General features: G+C 39.8%; 1 protein-coding gene across 5 annotated transcripts in view; it reads right to left on the reverse strand.

Annotated features, from left to right (window-relative positions):
- LOC143281295 (muscle-specific protein 300 kDa-like) overlaps nucleotides 1–17,250 on the reverse strand; it is a 167,998-nt gene that overhangs the window by 66,055 nt on the left and 84,693 nt on the right. Inside the window, exons 62-73 of one of the 5 annotated variants that reach the window (XM_076586453.1) lie at nucleotides 16,690–16,854; nucleotides 16,242–16,256; nucleotides 14,244–14,276; nucleotides 11,828–11,992; nucleotides 11,261–11,419; nucleotides 8,843–8,995; nucleotides 7,407–7,571; nucleotides 4,632–4,958; nucleotides 3,378–3,530; nucleotides 2,774–2,938; nucleotides 2,117–2,297; nucleotides 828–973 (exon numbers count right to left, since the gene is read on the reverse strand). In XM_076586453.1, coding sequence (XP_076442568.1) covers nucleotides 828–973; nucleotides 2,117–2,297; nucleotides 2,774–2,938; nucleotides 3,378–3,530; nucleotides 4,632–4,958; nucleotides 7,407–7,571; nucleotides 8,843–8,995; nucleotides 11,261–11,419; nucleotides 11,828–11,992; nucleotides 14,244–14,276; nucleotides 16,242–16,256; nucleotides 16,690–16,854 — 1,827 coding nt within the window. Of the gene's footprint in view, nucleotides 1–827; nucleotides 974–2,116; nucleotides 2,298–2,773; nucleotides 2,939–3,377; nucleotides 3,531–4,631; nucleotides 4,959–7,406; nucleotides 7,572–8,842; nucleotides 8,996–11,260; nucleotides 11,420–11,827; nucleotides 11,993–14,243; nucleotides 14,277–15,903; nucleotides 15,913–16,241; nucleotides 16,257–16,689; nucleotides 16,855–17,250 lie in introns of all 5 variants that reach the window. The other 4 variants (XM_076586448.1, XM_076586451.1, XM_076586450.1 and 1 more) reach the window with 4 other exon arrangements.

Here is a 17,250-nt window from a genome sequence, read left to right on the forward strand (position 1 = left end):
CATTATGGTCATGACTCCAAGGCGTTTTAAAGGCCTGTTGTGGAAAGGGTGTCAGGGATCTGCTGAAGGAGAATGAAGCTGGCAGCTAAAGAAAACATTCCAGCTCACTGCATCACAAAGTTTTGACTATAGGCTGAACCTTGAAGCAAGACATAATGGATTCTAGTTTCTGCCTGCACCAGACTTGATATAAAAAAGGTCAATACTTTTTGGCATGTGCGTTGTTGGTTTCTATGTTGTTTTGCTCTTGTTGGTTTCTATGTTGTTTTGCTCTTGCTGACATTAAAATACTGACACACTGTTTGTTTTTTAAATCACATGCATTTATACGTATTCACAACTCACAATGTCTCAATGAATGAAATAAATATTAGTAAATAAGAAAAATCAATTACGACTTCCAAAAACTTCTGAAATATCACAGTATGACTGGCTCCCTAATTCTAACAGGAAATTTTCTTCCTAAAATTACGTTTAAGTAACATACTTACGTGACCCACTAGTGCAGACTCCGGCGGAGGTCTGACATTCCTGTCCTGTGCAAAATACTATCCGCCTATGCGGAGAAAATGAAAGTAGCTACGGCTGATAACCTCCCGGAAGTAGGTAACCTCCCCTTTGCCCCCCTGACTAGCGCCCTCTTTTTCCGGCAGCCATCTTGACTCCTGTTCCTGTGCTCTTCATATGGCTAAGTTTTTTTTGTATTTTCTGTCTGTCTGTCGATTCTCTGGTGTTCTTGTTTTTTGTCAAATTATGTCTTCAACCAGATCACATAATTATATGGCTTGATTGGGGGTCTAACTCCACTTTTCAGTTGACTTTCTCACCTTCTGCTTTTCCAGCTGCACAGTCTTTTGTTCCAAAGTGGCCTTGAGTTCTGAGTCTGACTTCATCTCAGACTCGGTGTCTTTCAGCCACTGGTTCAGATCCTCATAGAATGCTTCGTACTGCTGCCACTGGTCACGCAGAGTGCCTGCACACAACCACCAACACACAGATGTGAACCTTTACACATGACACTTTCTGATCTCTGCCTGCTTTTATAATACACATTATATTTACATCCACAAATCACAAACACAAACACAGACATTTAAACTTGCATGAGCACACAGACACATGTGTATGTACACACACAGAGACACACACACACATGCTTGCAGACATGCGCCACTACCATCCCAATATGTGTGTGTGTGTGTATGTGTGTGTGTGTGTGTGTGTGTGTGTGTGTGTGTCCACATATGCACACAGACACACACACACACACACACACATTCTCAACAAAAACATGGCAGAGAGAAGTAACAGTAAGCTGTCCACATGTAATAAACCAACTCAGTAAGCAGAACACACCTGAGCTGTTCAAACCAACGTGCAAAAACAGTCAAATACATGAGGAAGATAAGAACACACCACTACCATGTTACATCTCTCCGTGACAAACTACCCCTCAGCCTCCCCAACTGCCCATACACGCGTGTAGCTGGTGTCTGCCATTGTCGCTGGTCCTGCCTGACATGATACACATACTTCTTCTTCTTTGTTCATGGGCTGCAACTCCCACGTTCACTTGTATGTTACAACATGAGTGGGCTTTTACATGCATGACTGTTTTTACCCTGCCATGTAGGCAGCCATACACATACAAGAGCAGCTTCTACACAGTCACAGACACTGCTGTGGTCAGACTTTTTTTTAATTTTTTTTTTAGGAGAAATCAGTGGATGCCTAAAAGTTCTACAAGTGAGAAGGATAGTTTCAGCATCCCTGGAAGGTTCTTTCTTTTTTCTTTTTTTTTTTTCTTTTGTATCTTTTTTTTGGTCTTTTTGTCTCTCTCTTTTTTTTTTTGTTCCTTCCATCATCATTTTTCTCCTTTCTGTTGTCTTTTCTTTTCTTTTTTTTCCTCATGTTTTTAACCTGTCTTCTTCCCAATGGCATGTTCAAACACTTACAAAACCATGCAACATATATTACACATACATGATGGCTTCACACAAAATCATACTCCCTGAAAGAGAAGCATGGTATACATACACACACACACCCTCTCACTCTCTCTCTGTGTCTCCTTTACAAAATTAAAAAAAATTTTAAATGCTGTGGTCAGACTTACTGAGGGTGTTGATGAGGGTGGTGAGGTCGGACTCAAAGCCCTCAAAGTCAGAGACCAGCATGTTCAGCTCCTCCTTGATGAGCTCCTGGCCCTGAGGAGAGGTCTGTGCCAGCACCACGCCGCCCTTGTCCTGCGCCTCCTGCAGCTTGTCGTGGCCTGCACTGGTGTTGCCACTGATCTCCTGCAGCACACACCATGCATGTGCTTGTGATAAAACAGTCTTGTGTCAGAAAAAATGAAAAAGTTAGCTCTGTGTGTGTGTGTGTGTGTGGGGGGGGTTTTTTTTTTGTTTTTTTTTTTTTCTCAAGGCCTGACTAAGCGCGTTGGGTTACACTACTGGTCAGGCATCTGCTTGGCAGATGTGGTGTAGTGTATATGGATTTGTCCAAACGCAGTGACGCCTCCTTGAGCTACTGAAACTGAAACTGAAACTGTATGTGTGTGTGTGTGTACTCAAATGTGAGTGAACATGTGCACGTGCTTGCATGTGCATGTACATTTATAAACCTATATGTTTGTGTTTGTATGTGCACTAGTGTGTACACAAGCAAAAGTGTGTATGCCTGTGGATGCGCATGCATGCATGTGAACCACAATTTGTTTGCCAGAACAAGTTTAATCAATGTCCAGTCTTCAGTTTCTATCCACGTGACTGACCTGAACTTTGTGGAGGTGAGCCTCTATGGCACTCCTGTCCCCCCGAACGTCGCTGCACATGTTGAGCTTGTCAGAGGTGGCGCCCAGCCAGTCTGACGCTGCCATGTAGGCGTCACGGTACACCTGGTGGTCGCGCAGGTTCTTCTCACACGTCTGGAGCAAGGTCTGAAATTCAACAGCCACTGTATCAGGAACTGTCCATTACCTCTGTCTTGTGTGGACTCCAAGTGTCAGATTTTGAGGCGGGTTTTTTTATCTCCCAAATCAAATATTCATAAGAGTAGGATAAATTCATGCTTTTAAAAAGACTCTTCAAAACAAACATATCTTGTATCATGGATCAAGTATCATTTTTCTTCAAGATGTATGGACTGAAAAAAGTAGATATTCATTAGAATGTTCCCCTTCCTTCCACTTTTAGCTGTGATGAAAGTTTCTAACCCCTAAGTAAACAGGCTTGGTAGCAATTACAAAAAACAAGGGTAAAAGTGTGTTCCACTGAAGTGCAAAAAGACAATGACATGATACATAAGTATACCAATGTGCTGTGCTGAAACAAAAACAAGAAACCAAACCAAACAAAAACACCAATGCCAAAACACACCTTTGCTTTGTTGCCCAGCAGTTCATATCTGCCAATGACCTGTGTGATCTGATAGCCCAGGTTATCGTCACGACTGCTCTGTTTCAGGGTCTGTGCTTTGTCATGCAGACTGTCAATGGTGCTCTGCTGGGACTGGATGTTCAGCTGTAGCACCTGCAGGGGAGCAGACACAAAGCTGTTTGTGTTTTTGTTTCATCCTTTGTTGTGTTTTTAGGTATTTCTAGCCAACAAATAGATAGATTCATGAGCATCCTCCCCCCCACCCCACCACCACCTTCCCCCCATCCCTCAGCTGGATGACAACGATGGTCATCATCGATCTCGATGGACACACCACCAGACAACAAATACTTATCCTTCTATAAATTGTTGTTTTCTCATATAGCATTTAGATTACTATCAAAATAAAGCACCAACATTTCAATTACTGGTGAACTTTCCCCCACTATAACTACATATCTATTCACAAATATAAGAAATAAAGCTGACAATCATCAGTTTTGCAATAAATATTTCTTTAAACTGGAAAGGAATACTCACTAAATTCCTGTATGTGCATTTTCAGGATGCAATGACACTAAATCTCTCTTTCTCTCTCTCTCTCTCTCTACACATATTAATGTATATAGCAACAAAACATTTTTCTTCTCATTACACAATAGATACGTCAGTCAGTTGGAATCAGTTAACTGATTAAAGTAAATCAAATTCTGGTTTGTTTTCTGTATCATTTACCATTTTTAAGTAGCCCCTACATTTTTCCTATTGAAATAAAACACATGAATCCTGTCCTGTGTTGTCACAAAGTGTTCAGCAACACACACACACGCACATGAAACTGCATAACACTTTCATGGAACCAGCCTCAGGATTTTTTCCACCTGACATAAAACACATCACTCCTGTCCTGTGTTGTCACAAAGAAAAACAATGGGCGATGCTGCACTATGGTAAGACACACTCTCCAGGGCCACAAGGAATACTGGACGGGAAAGCACATAAAAAGGTATGAACATAAACCCAAAATCATATACAAACATAGATACAGTGGAAATTTGGACAAATAAATGTGCATATCAATAGATGACACACTCACACGCACACATTTGAACATGAGCCGCACATTACACATGGACAAGGCTGATGTCTAGATCTTGAGGTAAATGGTTGCTGATTCAAACACAACACAGAGAATTCAGCAACTCCCCCCCCCCACACACACACACACAGAGCGCATCTTCCCACAACCCCCACCTTGACTCTCTCCAGCTGCAGCTTCTTCTCCTGCATGGTGTTCTGCAGCTGTGACTCTGCAGCCACCTGGTCCTCCAGGTCCTGCAGCCATCGCACCAGCTGACCCAGACTGTCGTCATACACCGTCCACTGCTGCAGCATGCCCTCCTGGGATGACCGGGCGTCCATCAGCCGACCTGACAGAGCATCGTAGTCCTGCTGCAGGGCCTGGATGTCTCGGCGCATGGCGTCACGACCTGCCACCGACGTGTTGGGCAGCACCATCTGAAGGTTGTCCAGCGTGATCTGCAGCATGTGCATCCCCTCCTCCTTCTCCGCCAGCAGGTCCTGGGAAGGGAGATCACAGTAATGATAACAATAATAATCATGAATATCACAAAAGTGCCATTTTAACAAAACTCAAAAATGCTAACCACAAGTATATACACTCACGCACTCTTTGGCATGGACACAGGAGTCTGAAAAATATTTACTGTATGAACTTGCCAGAAATACTATTTAGCAGATAGAAAATGCGAAAAAGTTAGCCGTATGAAGTGCGCAGGAACAGGTGTCGAGATGGCTGCTGGAAAAAGAGGGCGCTAGCCAGGGGGACAAAGGGGACGTTACCTACTTCCGGGAGGTTATCGGCCGTAGTACTTTCATTTTCTCCGCATAGGCGGATAATAGTTTGCACAGGACAGGAATGTCAGACCCCTGCCAGAGTCTGCACCAGTTGGGTCACGGTTAAGTATGTGTAATTAAATTACTATTTAGAAAGGGTGAAACAATACTCAACAATCCACTCATCTCTCCCACCTCCCCCTCTTCACAAACACACAGAGATAACACATGTATTCACACAATGCATGTCTCATGCTTGTTGTACAAGATTCTTGCTATTTTCAAAGATTCTGAGACAAGACATGGTTTTCACATGATGTTTATACGCCATCCTGTTTTCCACTATGCTCAACACTCCAATGCCATTTTAACAAAACTCGCAATAACAAGAAAAACAAGAGAGGAAAGGCCTTCAAGACTCACTTGTGATACACTTTAAAAAAAAAAAAAATCTAATCGTTAAAATGTGTTCTGTATTTGCTATTATAAAGCTTCAGGTTAAAAAAAAAAAGACAAGAAAAAAAAAGTACTGACGGCAGATTCAAACCCCGCATGTTCGGGTGAGAAGAAACTGTCTTACCCATTACACTACAGTGGCTCCTTAACTGATGTTCAAAAATTTAACATTTAAACATGCTTTTTTAAAGGGCGATAAATCGATTGTGGTATTCACAGTGAGAACGCTGTTTAAATCATATTATTTTGATGTATCTTGGCCATTAAAAAAATCTTTAAGGGCAATTAAAAATTCTCTTTAAGTCCGCAGTAAAGGAGACGTGGCTATCGCCGCAATCACACTGCAACATTTAGCCGTTTTCTCTGGATCTAGATAGATGTACAAGTTTAGTTAACCCGCCGGGAATGTATGACACAGTCGATTCAATTTCTCTTTTATGTTCATTCTAGTTTTATAGTTTTAAAGCTGATAAGAAAATTGAGTATTTTGTTAAACTATTAACATGTAGAGCCAAGTACAAGTACTTCTAAACATCATATGACGTGAAAAGGACTTCATTTTGAGAAAAGTCAAGACCGGAAATTTTTACGTTCCATCAAGGGTATTAACTCTCATGGTTTATTATTTTTAACTGTGAATTCCGACTGATTTTGTTGATATTTTTATGGCAGTTTGGAACATAATCCAGTAAGTGATGAGGCGTTCACAAATCTTTCTCTGAATAAATATTTAACGGTCTCCTTCTCCAACTTTCCATCACATGTTATCGTGTATTGTCGATTGAATATAGGATTGAACGAGCAGGTCAACAAGTTGAAACAAAATGGCGTCATTCACATTCACGAGGAATATGAACACGCGCTTTGAACATGTATAAATATGTGTACGCAATTGATTTTTGCCCATGACCTTCAGGGCTTAGACAATAGATCTGTAAAGTCCACTCGTTGTATTGATTTTAGCATTTTCCGAAAAAGACCACTTGGGCGAATGAACATAGTGAAAGCCCTGTACACTGAGAGTAAAACACACAAGCTTTTTATGTATTCAGTATAATTTCGAAATGTAATGTTTAAGATGAGAAAGATCAGTTTAAAGCAAATTAACCCCCCTAGCAATAATTACAGATTAATTTCCCTTTTTTACTATCTGCACCAAAGACATGCAAAAGAACTTCCACGTTTAGCAAAAGAAGTTCCTGTTTGAACAAAAAATGATAAAAATGACTACTCTTGTTGTTGTGTTAGAATATCAGATTATAATTGCCAAGTTTAGAGAATAAAAAATATAAATATAACAGTAAATTCAGTTTGCATATAATTTGGCTTTAAAAAAAAAAAAAATTGTGCCCATCCCAGAGGCGCAATATTGTTTTAAACAAGATGACTGGAAAGAACTGAATTTTTCTTATTTTTATGCCAAATTTGGTGTCAACTGACAAAGTATTTGCAGAGAAAATGGCAATGTTAAAGTTTACCACGGACACACACACACACACACACACACACACACACACACGTGCGCATGCACACACACACACACAACTGAACACCGGATTAAAAAATAAACTCACTTTGTTTACACAAGTGAGTCAAAAATGATGAGCACAAGTGTATGCACTGAAACATTCTCCAATATGGACACAACACTCCTCCCCACCCCACCCCACCCCACCCCACCCCACCCCACCCCAGTCCTCCACCCCCTTCCTTTACCTGTACATTGGTCAGCCTGTCCTGGATGGTGGTTTTGTCTCCGTGGATGTCAAGCACACTGGACACCCTGGCTTCCATGTTGGTCAGCCAGGCACGGCACGCCTCGAAGGACTGTGTGTAGGCCTGGTGGTCCAGCGCATACTGCTCCCACCGCCGACACAGCTCCTGCACACCACAACAGCCAAGTGGTTAAAGCGTTGGACTTTCAATCTGAGGGTCCCGGGTTCGAATCTCAGTAGCTGCGCCTGGTGGGTAAAGGGTAGAGATTTTTTCCAATCTCCCAGGTGCAGACCTGTTTGTGCCTGAGCCCCCTTCGTTTGTATACACACACAGATCAAATACGCACATCAAAGATCCTGTAATCCATGTCAGCCTTCAATGGTTTATGGAAACAAGAACATACCCAGCAGGCATATCCCCGAAAACGGAGTATGGCTGCCTACATGGTGGGGAAATAAACCAAAAACGCTCATACACATAAAATGTTACATGTCTGTCTGAGTGTGTATGAAAATGACGAGTGCCCAATGGCAGGTGTCAGCTGGCTCTACCCAGGTAGGCAGCCTGTTGTGCAAATCACCCTGTGTTTGTAAAGTGTTTAGAGCTTTGTCTGTGACTGAGGATAGGTGCAAAATAAATATCCATATCATTCATTCATCATCACGTGTGTGTGTGTGTGTGTGTGTGTGTGTGTGAAATACTTGTGTTTTGTGAAAGAGTTGTTTTTGTTTCACAGTCAGTTATGTGTGGTGGTGTTGTCTGTCTCAATACTTGTGTTCTGAGAAAGAGTTGTTTTTGTTTCATGGTCAGTTATGTGTGGTGGTGTTGTCTGTCTCAATACTTGTGTTCTGAGAAAGAGTTGTTTTTGTTTCATGGTCAGTTATGTGTGGTGGTGTTGTCTGTCTCAATACTTGTGTTCTGAGAAAGAGTTGTTTTTGTTTCACAGTCAGTTATGTGTGGTGGTGTTGTCTGTCTCAGTACTTGTGTTTTGTTAAAGAGTGTTGTTATTGTTTCACAGTCAGTAATGTGCCGATTCCTACATCTTCTGCCAAGGCCTTTATTTCGCCTTTTTTTTTTTTTTTTTTTAAATTAAAGTTGTCTCACAGCATGTTTGCAGGTGGGGGTTTTTTTTTCATATTACAAAGTGCTTATAGCAACCACTTTCCTATGGATGCACATGTTATTCGTTATCTCTGTATAATGTCCAAGTGCAAAATTTGATCAGACAAAAGTACACACACACATACACACACACACACACACACACACACGCATGCAAGTGCACACACACATACACATACACACACACACAACCATGCACACACACACACACACACACACACACACACACACACACAACTTGTTATAATCTCTCATACTCAATATCCCAGGAAAAAAAAATCCCCTGAGGTGTTGTAACAGAACAATGAACTGACCTTGCTGTTGATGGCAGCATTCTTGTAGCGTGAAGCCAGCTGCGATGCCTGACTGACCACACGGGAGTCTGCACTGACTTGCATGAGGTCCTGAGCAGAGTCACTCAGCTGGTCCAGGTCACGCTGATGCTGGCTGATCTCTGCCTGCAGGGCCTGAGGACATCAACACACAACTTACACAGTTAACTCTCTCCGGACTTTTTTTTCTTTTTTTCTTTTTTCTTTTGCATTCGTGGGCTGCAACTCCCACGTTCACTCGTATTATACGCGAGTGGGCTTTTACGTGTATGACCGTTTTTAACCCGCCATGTAGGCAGCCATACTCCGCTTTCGGGGTGCGTGCATGCTGGGTATGTTCTTGTTTCCATAAACCACTGAACGCTGACATGGATTACTGGATCTTTAACGTGCGTATTTGATCTTCTGCTTGCGTATACACACGAAGGGGGTTCAGGCACTGGCAGGTCTGCACATATGTTGACCTGGGAGATCGTAAAAATCTCCACCCTTTACCCACCAGACGCCCTCACCGTGATTCGAACCCGGGACCCTCAGATTGAAAGTCCAACGCTTTAACCATTCAGCTATTGCGCCCGTCACTCTCTCCGGACGAATGGAATAGCATTTTCAATAAATAAAAATCCATCACGCACTGTACACATGATTTTGTGATTTGCCAAGCAGAGTGTGCTATTCTGGGTCACTCTACAATCGAATGGTATGATTGGCCAGCCTGCCATGTGTGGCCCATCTCGCACACACGCTGACAAAGTCACTGACCGGTCGTCTACTCGCGTGCCAGCCTGTTAGCAAAGCAGGCTCTTCTCAAAATGTTGTGGAGCGAACAAGGCAGCGACGGCAACGTTTTAGTGTTGCCGAAGTACTTGAAATGCTATAAACTGAAGGGTCGGACACTGAAGAGGTGGATGATGATGAAGATGAAAGTGAATTTAATGCAGAAATCAAGCATAGGTATGGTGATTCAGGGTGAAAAATTGGCATTATTTTCTACATATGGCAAAACTAAAAATAAGATGAGAAATTTGATTTTTTTTTTTTTTTAATGTAATAACTCAACACGTAATAAACCAGTTCTGAAAGTTTCATTTTCTTACTCTGTATTTTGTATTTTTTGTAATTTTTTTCCAAACCCTTTTCTGTGGGGAAAAGCAAGGGAGAAAACTTGTCATCCCAAGTGAGTTAAAAACTAAACAATTTTTCTATAACATCACCGACTTGTGTGTGTGTGTGTGTGTGTGTATATATATATATATATATATATATATATATATATATATATATATATATATATATGGTGCAAGCGTTGCACACATATATTACTACGAATCAGGTGGAACAAAACAGCTACAAAGGATACAAAAGTGTGCTCTCCAAGAACAACTGAACTGAAACAAACAAAAAGCTAAAGACTAAAACCTTTTGGTTAGTGCTTGCAGTAATGCTCTCCCTGTCACAGAGCATCCAAAATAAACATGGCAACATCTCTGATCACACTGCATCTTTTGTTGTGCAACAGAAAGGATAATAATGGTGGTTTTTTAATTTATTTTGCATTTGCTCATTTGCAGCATCACAAACAGTTCAAGAAAACAATGAAAGCTCCAATAACTTTATACATGTGTTTCCACTCAATAGGTAGTTGAAGCACATGAAATGACCTATTGTCTTCAAACAAATATCTTTCTTCACTCAGGCAGAAGATAGGGATCGAATAAAAATGTTCTTAAAAGGAAACCTGGCCTGTCTTCAGTCATGTATAAACAGATAGCTGTGTAAGGTCCTGAGGCAGAACAAAAAATTCAAGTAATCCACAAAAGCAAAACAAAACTGCCTTGTCTTGTCTAGATTAATAATAAAGGAATTCAGGTATTTAACACATAGGTGTACATGAGCTCTGTATTGTGAACTAAGGAGGTGTTTTTGTCATCTAAGCTAAGAATATGTGTTTTGACTTTAACATGAAAGGCTTTTTTGTGCAACAGGAAAAGGAGAATTCATCAGAGCCATGGATTTTTTTCCCCATTACCACTTGCAATCAAGGGAATAAACAGACACATGGGAAGACACGGAGACATACAGATGTGAATGCTTTATTCATCAGGCAAGGGCTCCTCATGAAGTGCTAAGTGAATATCAATATAAAAAAAAAAAATGTTCCAAAGCAAAAATCAGCAAATATATATACTGGAAATGTGAACCTAGATTATGATATGCCATAAAGACACATTCTAACACTTTGTATAAGAACAAAAATAAATCATGCATGTCATCATGTCTATTGGATAACAGTAATATTCAGAAGGGATAACTTCAGTTAAACAGAAAGAGAGAGAGAGAGAGAGAGAGAGAGAGAGAGAGAGAGAGAGAGAGAAGAGCAGCGGGCAGTGGCGTCAGTACCTTCAGTTTGTCTAGCTGTGCCTGTTTGTCAGCCAGGGAAGACTTGAGGTCCACATCACGAAGTCTGGCCTCCACCTCTTTCATCCACCCCCCACACTTTTCCTGCCAGCTTTCAAAGTCCCTCCACTGGTCCATGCATGACTCCAGGTCACTTTTCGTCTGCAACATCCAGCACTAGTTCAACACTGCTGCTTTTTTCATCTGCTATTTTGTCTCATGTTTCAATTCCTCTGATCTTGTTTGTTTGTTTTCTTTTCTTTTATTTGTTCTTTTTTCCACATCATTTAATTTTCACTGTAACACAACCAACCATGCATGTGTCTTTACCAACTACCAACCACACATGTGTCTTAAATCAACGATGTTACATTGAATACACCTTCATGCTTGTTCATATGTTTCTGTTTATCCAGAAAACCTTTTTCGTGTCATTCTGCATCCTAAAACTATGTTTCATCTGCTCCCAAAAGCCTTCATCATACAAGACATTTTTCTGAGTCACTTTGTTGTTGCTTTTCGTTTAATCCCAGGACTGGTGTCAACAGCCAGGATAGGAAAACGACGGACCTTGGCGAGAGCCATGATGAAGGCTTCCCAGTCAGCACGCAGGGCTTCTGTGTCCCTGATGATGACGTCCCGGCCCTGGGGGGCGGTGAAGGGCAGGACCTTCTGGGCCAGGGTGATCACGTTTTTCACCTTGGGCTCCCCCTCCATCTTGGTGGCCAAAATGTCCTGTCAGAGGTCACACACACAGCACCATCAGTCTCAGCACAGCACCCACATTCTCCGTAACACACCAAAAAGAACCCACTACCTCTCTTCTTTCCGTCTAATAACACCACCAGTGAAAAGACGTTAAAATGAAGATCTCACACCTAAAAAACAATGCTGGATTCTTTTCATTCATATGATGTGACATCATGCTTCACTAAAAATTCAAAACATCATGTAAACATTATCAGAAATGCTTGGTCTTCTCACATTCAAGTCTGTATAAGGTTTCGATTATTTCCAATCACAGCTGGTAAAACTGGCATAAACAATTACTAAGTATTCATGTTGACTGCTATCTTCTGCATTACCCATTAAAACGAAAACATGAACAACAAAAAATAAAGTCCGACACTTCCATGGAAGTCTGAAAAGCGTTTATAAGTCCAAATACAAGATACTGAATGAAAGGTAGTGTCGTGAACAGCTTCATATGATACAGTTATAATGACTACTTTCTATGTAAAATGTATCCACAGAGGAAAAGGTGAAAGGGAGATAGACAGACATGAACAAGAACAGAGAAACAGGTCGAGAGACATAGACAGACGAAGAAAGAGCAAAGACAGGATGGGGGAAGTTGAAGTGGAAAGAGGAAGTGACAAAAATAGAGCGAACAATAAAACAAAAAAGAGGCATAAAGGGTTGAAGAAGGACTGTGGTAAGATGGGAAAGGGGGGGAGGTAAGGGAGGGGGGGAGGGGCAATAACCACTATCAAAAACAATGCAAAAACCATCCATATGTTCAATGAAGGGTTCTACACAGCCATGTTCAATTTATCATATAAGAAAAAAACAACAACAACCAACCAATCAAACAAAAACCATGTCTACAGCTACAGACACCATTGCTCAGCAGGAATTAAGCCACAAAGACCCAGTGCAGAAATTTTCAATGCCACAATTCTTATGCAGGAACTAAAGTATGAGCATAACACTTCTGTACAGAGGGTTGCGGCAATCATCACATTTACAGACAAACAAAAATAAAATCTGCTACAAAATCTTTTTTGCCTTTTTTTTTTAACTCGAAAAAAAAGGGAGGGGGTAAATTTAGAATTATTCAGTAAAAGCTACTTCATCAGTCTCATTTCTAATGATTGTAATCCAACATATTATGAGTCACACAAACGCAAGTAAGAAATCAAACCAAACTGTCTGTAATTAAACACAGTTCAAACAAAACTGACTATAATTAAACACAACTCAAACCAAACTGTCTATAATTATACACACTACCAGCACAGAAAGCAAACTGAACAAAAAGCTGTTAATTCATACCATCTTATAAGTGCTCAAGAAAACTCAAGCATCACAGTTCAAAGCAAACTAAGACACATTCACTGGGGGAAAACGCTGACAAAAAAAAGTTTCTCTTGTTTAATTGTTCATCTTTTTTATTAATTCATCTCTCTGACTGTGTGTCTGATTGTTTATTATTTGTTTATTTGCTTGTTTGAGCTTTTGTTTAACAATTGAAAGTAGATCACAACAAATCAAGGAGACACAAAAACAGGTTAACTTTAAAAATAGCCAAATGGACAATCTATCCGTCCTACCTTTCTGTCACATCTTCTGTCACAAAATGTGCTGAATGAGAGACATGTCTAATATTCCGCATGTCTGCTATAGAAAAAAAAACAAAAAAACTTTAGTAAATAAACCTTATACATTATTTCATCATGAACTGACTAATACTGTATAAGTTGTGCAGTTATTTCTTTTACACAAAAACCAAAATTGGTGTAATATAAATACTGGCACATACTGCAAAATCTAAAGACAATATCTGTTTTGCCTGTATGGAATCAATTCGACTGAGTTAGATTACTGGTTTGTATTAAACAATATTTTCAATGTCACTTATCTGAGAATTCTCATATTCTGAAGATAAATTGTCTCTTGTTACAAACAAGATTTTAAAAAATAACTGCTTTTATTAAAAACATTAAAAACTTTCAGCTGATCAATTTCAGAAAAAAAACAGATTGTAGTCATATCTAACTAAAATCAAGGCAACTGCATAAATTGCTTGAAAACACTCAAAACTTGCATATGTGTCACTGCATTTCCATTCTTACAATTTATCACTCGTGTTATCAATATTCACATCACAACCACATACACCTGTAATTTTTGCACGCACACTTCTCTTCATACTGAAAGATATATGTTTTGCACATAATTGGCATGTGATTGAAGCCAATCTTACTCTGACACTGGGTTCTTCATACTGTTGCAGATCCTGTTTAAAATTCAAAAACTGAATCAGCTCACGGGGAGTATAAGACATACAGGAAAAGCTCATGCAGAAGATCACTATGAGAAATAACAATACCAAAGTGAAACAAACTGTGACGATGATATATATATATATTTATATGTATGTATGTATGTATGTATGCATCATGAAGATGACACAGGTTAAGAAGAAAACTCGTGTATTATATCCTTTTTTTAACAAATTAGGATGAAGAAAACATGCAAGTTTGTAACAAAACATGCAAGTTCATCACAAACTGGAGCTTATTCCATCACACATCTGCAAAGTTCTTGTGTAGCCGTCTACTACTAGCACCTGTATTCTAAAAGTAAAATGCAGTTTTAAAAAGAAAAAGAGAGTATCTGAAAAATTCCAGCCATTACTTGAGCATTCAAAGCTGAAGGCAACTCCTCTACAACAACAACACATGGGGGAATTCATTTTCAGCAACATAATCTATCTATAAATGAAGGCAAGACAAATGTAAGCACTCAGATTTGACTTCAACTGGCCTGTCTTGAGAAGATATGTATGAGTTGTTGTTTTTTTGCACTGGTTTGACTTTAACTAGCCTAGCTGAACACCTTTCAAGATTAATTTGCAATGGCATAGCTATGTCTTACCTTACATAGCATAATGTTAGGTGCTCTTTGTGTACAATTCTCAGTCGGTGTCATCCTACATAAGTCATCATTATAGCCTATGATGTATTTGCTCATTCAGCTGTATTTACATTTCGTCAATTATGTGTGCTAAGAAAAGAGATGGATGAATAGTTACCAAAGCGGATCCTGACTGATCAAAATCATTCTACAGAAACCAAAACATCAAGGAAGATATCAAACCCAAATATTCATACATGGTATCAATATCATTTGCCTGCCCAGTCATTTCAACCACACTAGCACACTGATATCCTGATTATAGCAATTTTATATGCTATCTTCTGGGTTTCTGACATATCAAAATAAAACCTAATGTAGAGCATAATGATTCATGCTATTATCTATTTTTCTGACGCATAACGATCAGGCGTCAGGGTACAGTGAAGTCTGCAAGAAGTGTTCTGAAAATTTATGTCTTAGAATTAAGCCCTACAGCCTGTTCATATTTCTCTTACATTTTATGGTATCTTCAAGGCACAAGTATGTGTGCCTTATTCTGATGCATTTCTGGTGAAATCTGTGACACAGAAATTTTGCATGATACTTATTGGTATCCTGGTGCATTACAATTAAGCTTTTATGTGCAGTGATGCTGAAAGCTGATTTCTGAAATTATGGTGCAATTTGTGAGTAATAAAATCTGAAGGCACACTAATGTTTTCATGTTAGGATGTCACACGTTAACAACCAAAAAAAAAAAAAAAGCAACTCAACAAATCCTTAAAAACTGAAACCAATGTCTCAGAAAACATTATTATGAGCTGGTGAAGGAAATCGGAGTGCTTGTAAAACTGGGCATGTCACTAAAAAGAAAATAAAACAAAAACTCACTCAGGTGCAAAGAAACCAACAAATAAAACAACCCAAAAATAAACAAACAAACGAAAAGAAATGTTCAAGCAAAAGTTGAGAAGATGCTAAAACAAAAAGTTGGCAGCACTTACACATCGCCGCTGTCAACATCAAAACACAAGTGCATTATTTATCCAGGACAGGTCTGACCACCAACACATTGTCATGTTAGTGTTGACAACAACAACAAACCTGTGCTTAACTCTCCAAAACACTAACTTCAGCATCGCCAAAATGCAGTTTTCAGAAAAAGCATGTGAATGGTCAAGCATTAAAAGCTCAAAGAAAACATCTCTCCATTATGGCTTAAATTTTCTTTTCAAGCATGTTTTGATTCTCCCAAGCCAAGTATATATTTGTATTCTCCATTGCTTTCAGTGCACATGCAGACATCCACAACCCACAAACATTTTGTTTACATGGGCAATACCTGTGGACCATGTATCTTAAACAAAGGAAAAAGATACACTTGATTAGCATGACAGTAGTATATTAGTTTTTAAACAATAACGCTCTTTCCAAAAAAAAAGCTTGCATTCTGATTAGACCATCTGTGGGGGAAAAAAAACACACAAAAAACATGCTCCAAAACTGAGTTTGAATCAACACTATGTGAAATTAATAATGAAAACATCTAAAACGAACAATGAAGTTGAGTTTAAGATCATGGCTACGTGAATTCAACTCTAAAAAAAAAACAAGTTATAAAGCTACGACTCGATACAGTACAACCCTGAACAGACAACACATAAACTGGTGTGCACGCTAAACAACACAGTGAGTCATAAGCTCTTTTTCTCTGGTTTTCAATGTACGATACACGAGGGGGGAAAATAATGAATGAAGCAAACAAAGCAAAAAGCTGGAAGAAAGCTCACCTGTATCTTGTCCAGCCTGCTCTGTATGGCATGGCGGTCGCCAGACACATCGGAACAGGACGAGAGTTTCTCCCGCACACTGTTCAGCCACTCCACGCAGGAGTTGTAGTTGTCGCTGTACTCCTGATGCTCGGTCACATACTTCTCATACTGATGCACTCGCTCCTGATCACACAGAGATTTTAAAAAAAAAATTATGGGTGGCTTCACTTTATGAGTGGATGCGAAGTTTGGATGGGTTACAAATGTCAGTAAGTGTGTGTGTGTGTGTGTGTGTGTGTGTGTCTGTGCTTGTATACAAATCAAATCATCTTGCTTACAGCCCAGCTAACTACAAAAGGGCCATTTCAGGGATGGTGTGTATGTATAGATACATGTATGTCTGTGTATATGTAAGGATGTGTATGTGCATGTGTGTGAAGTGTGTGTGTGTATGTTTGTGTGCATGTGCATGTGTGTGTGTGTGTATGTACATGAACGTGCGCAAGAAACAGCAATGCACGTGCACGGACGTTTGTTTGCGTCCATAAGTACACATCACCACACGTACATTGCAACACG

This window comes from Babylonia areolata, chromosome 4, assembly GCF_041734735.1.
Source record: "Babylonia areolata isolate BAREFJ2019XMU chromosome 4, ASM4173473v1, whole genome shotgun sequence".
NCBI lineage: Eukaryota > Metazoa > Mollusca > Gastropoda > Neogastropoda > Buccinidae > Babylonia > Babylonia areolata.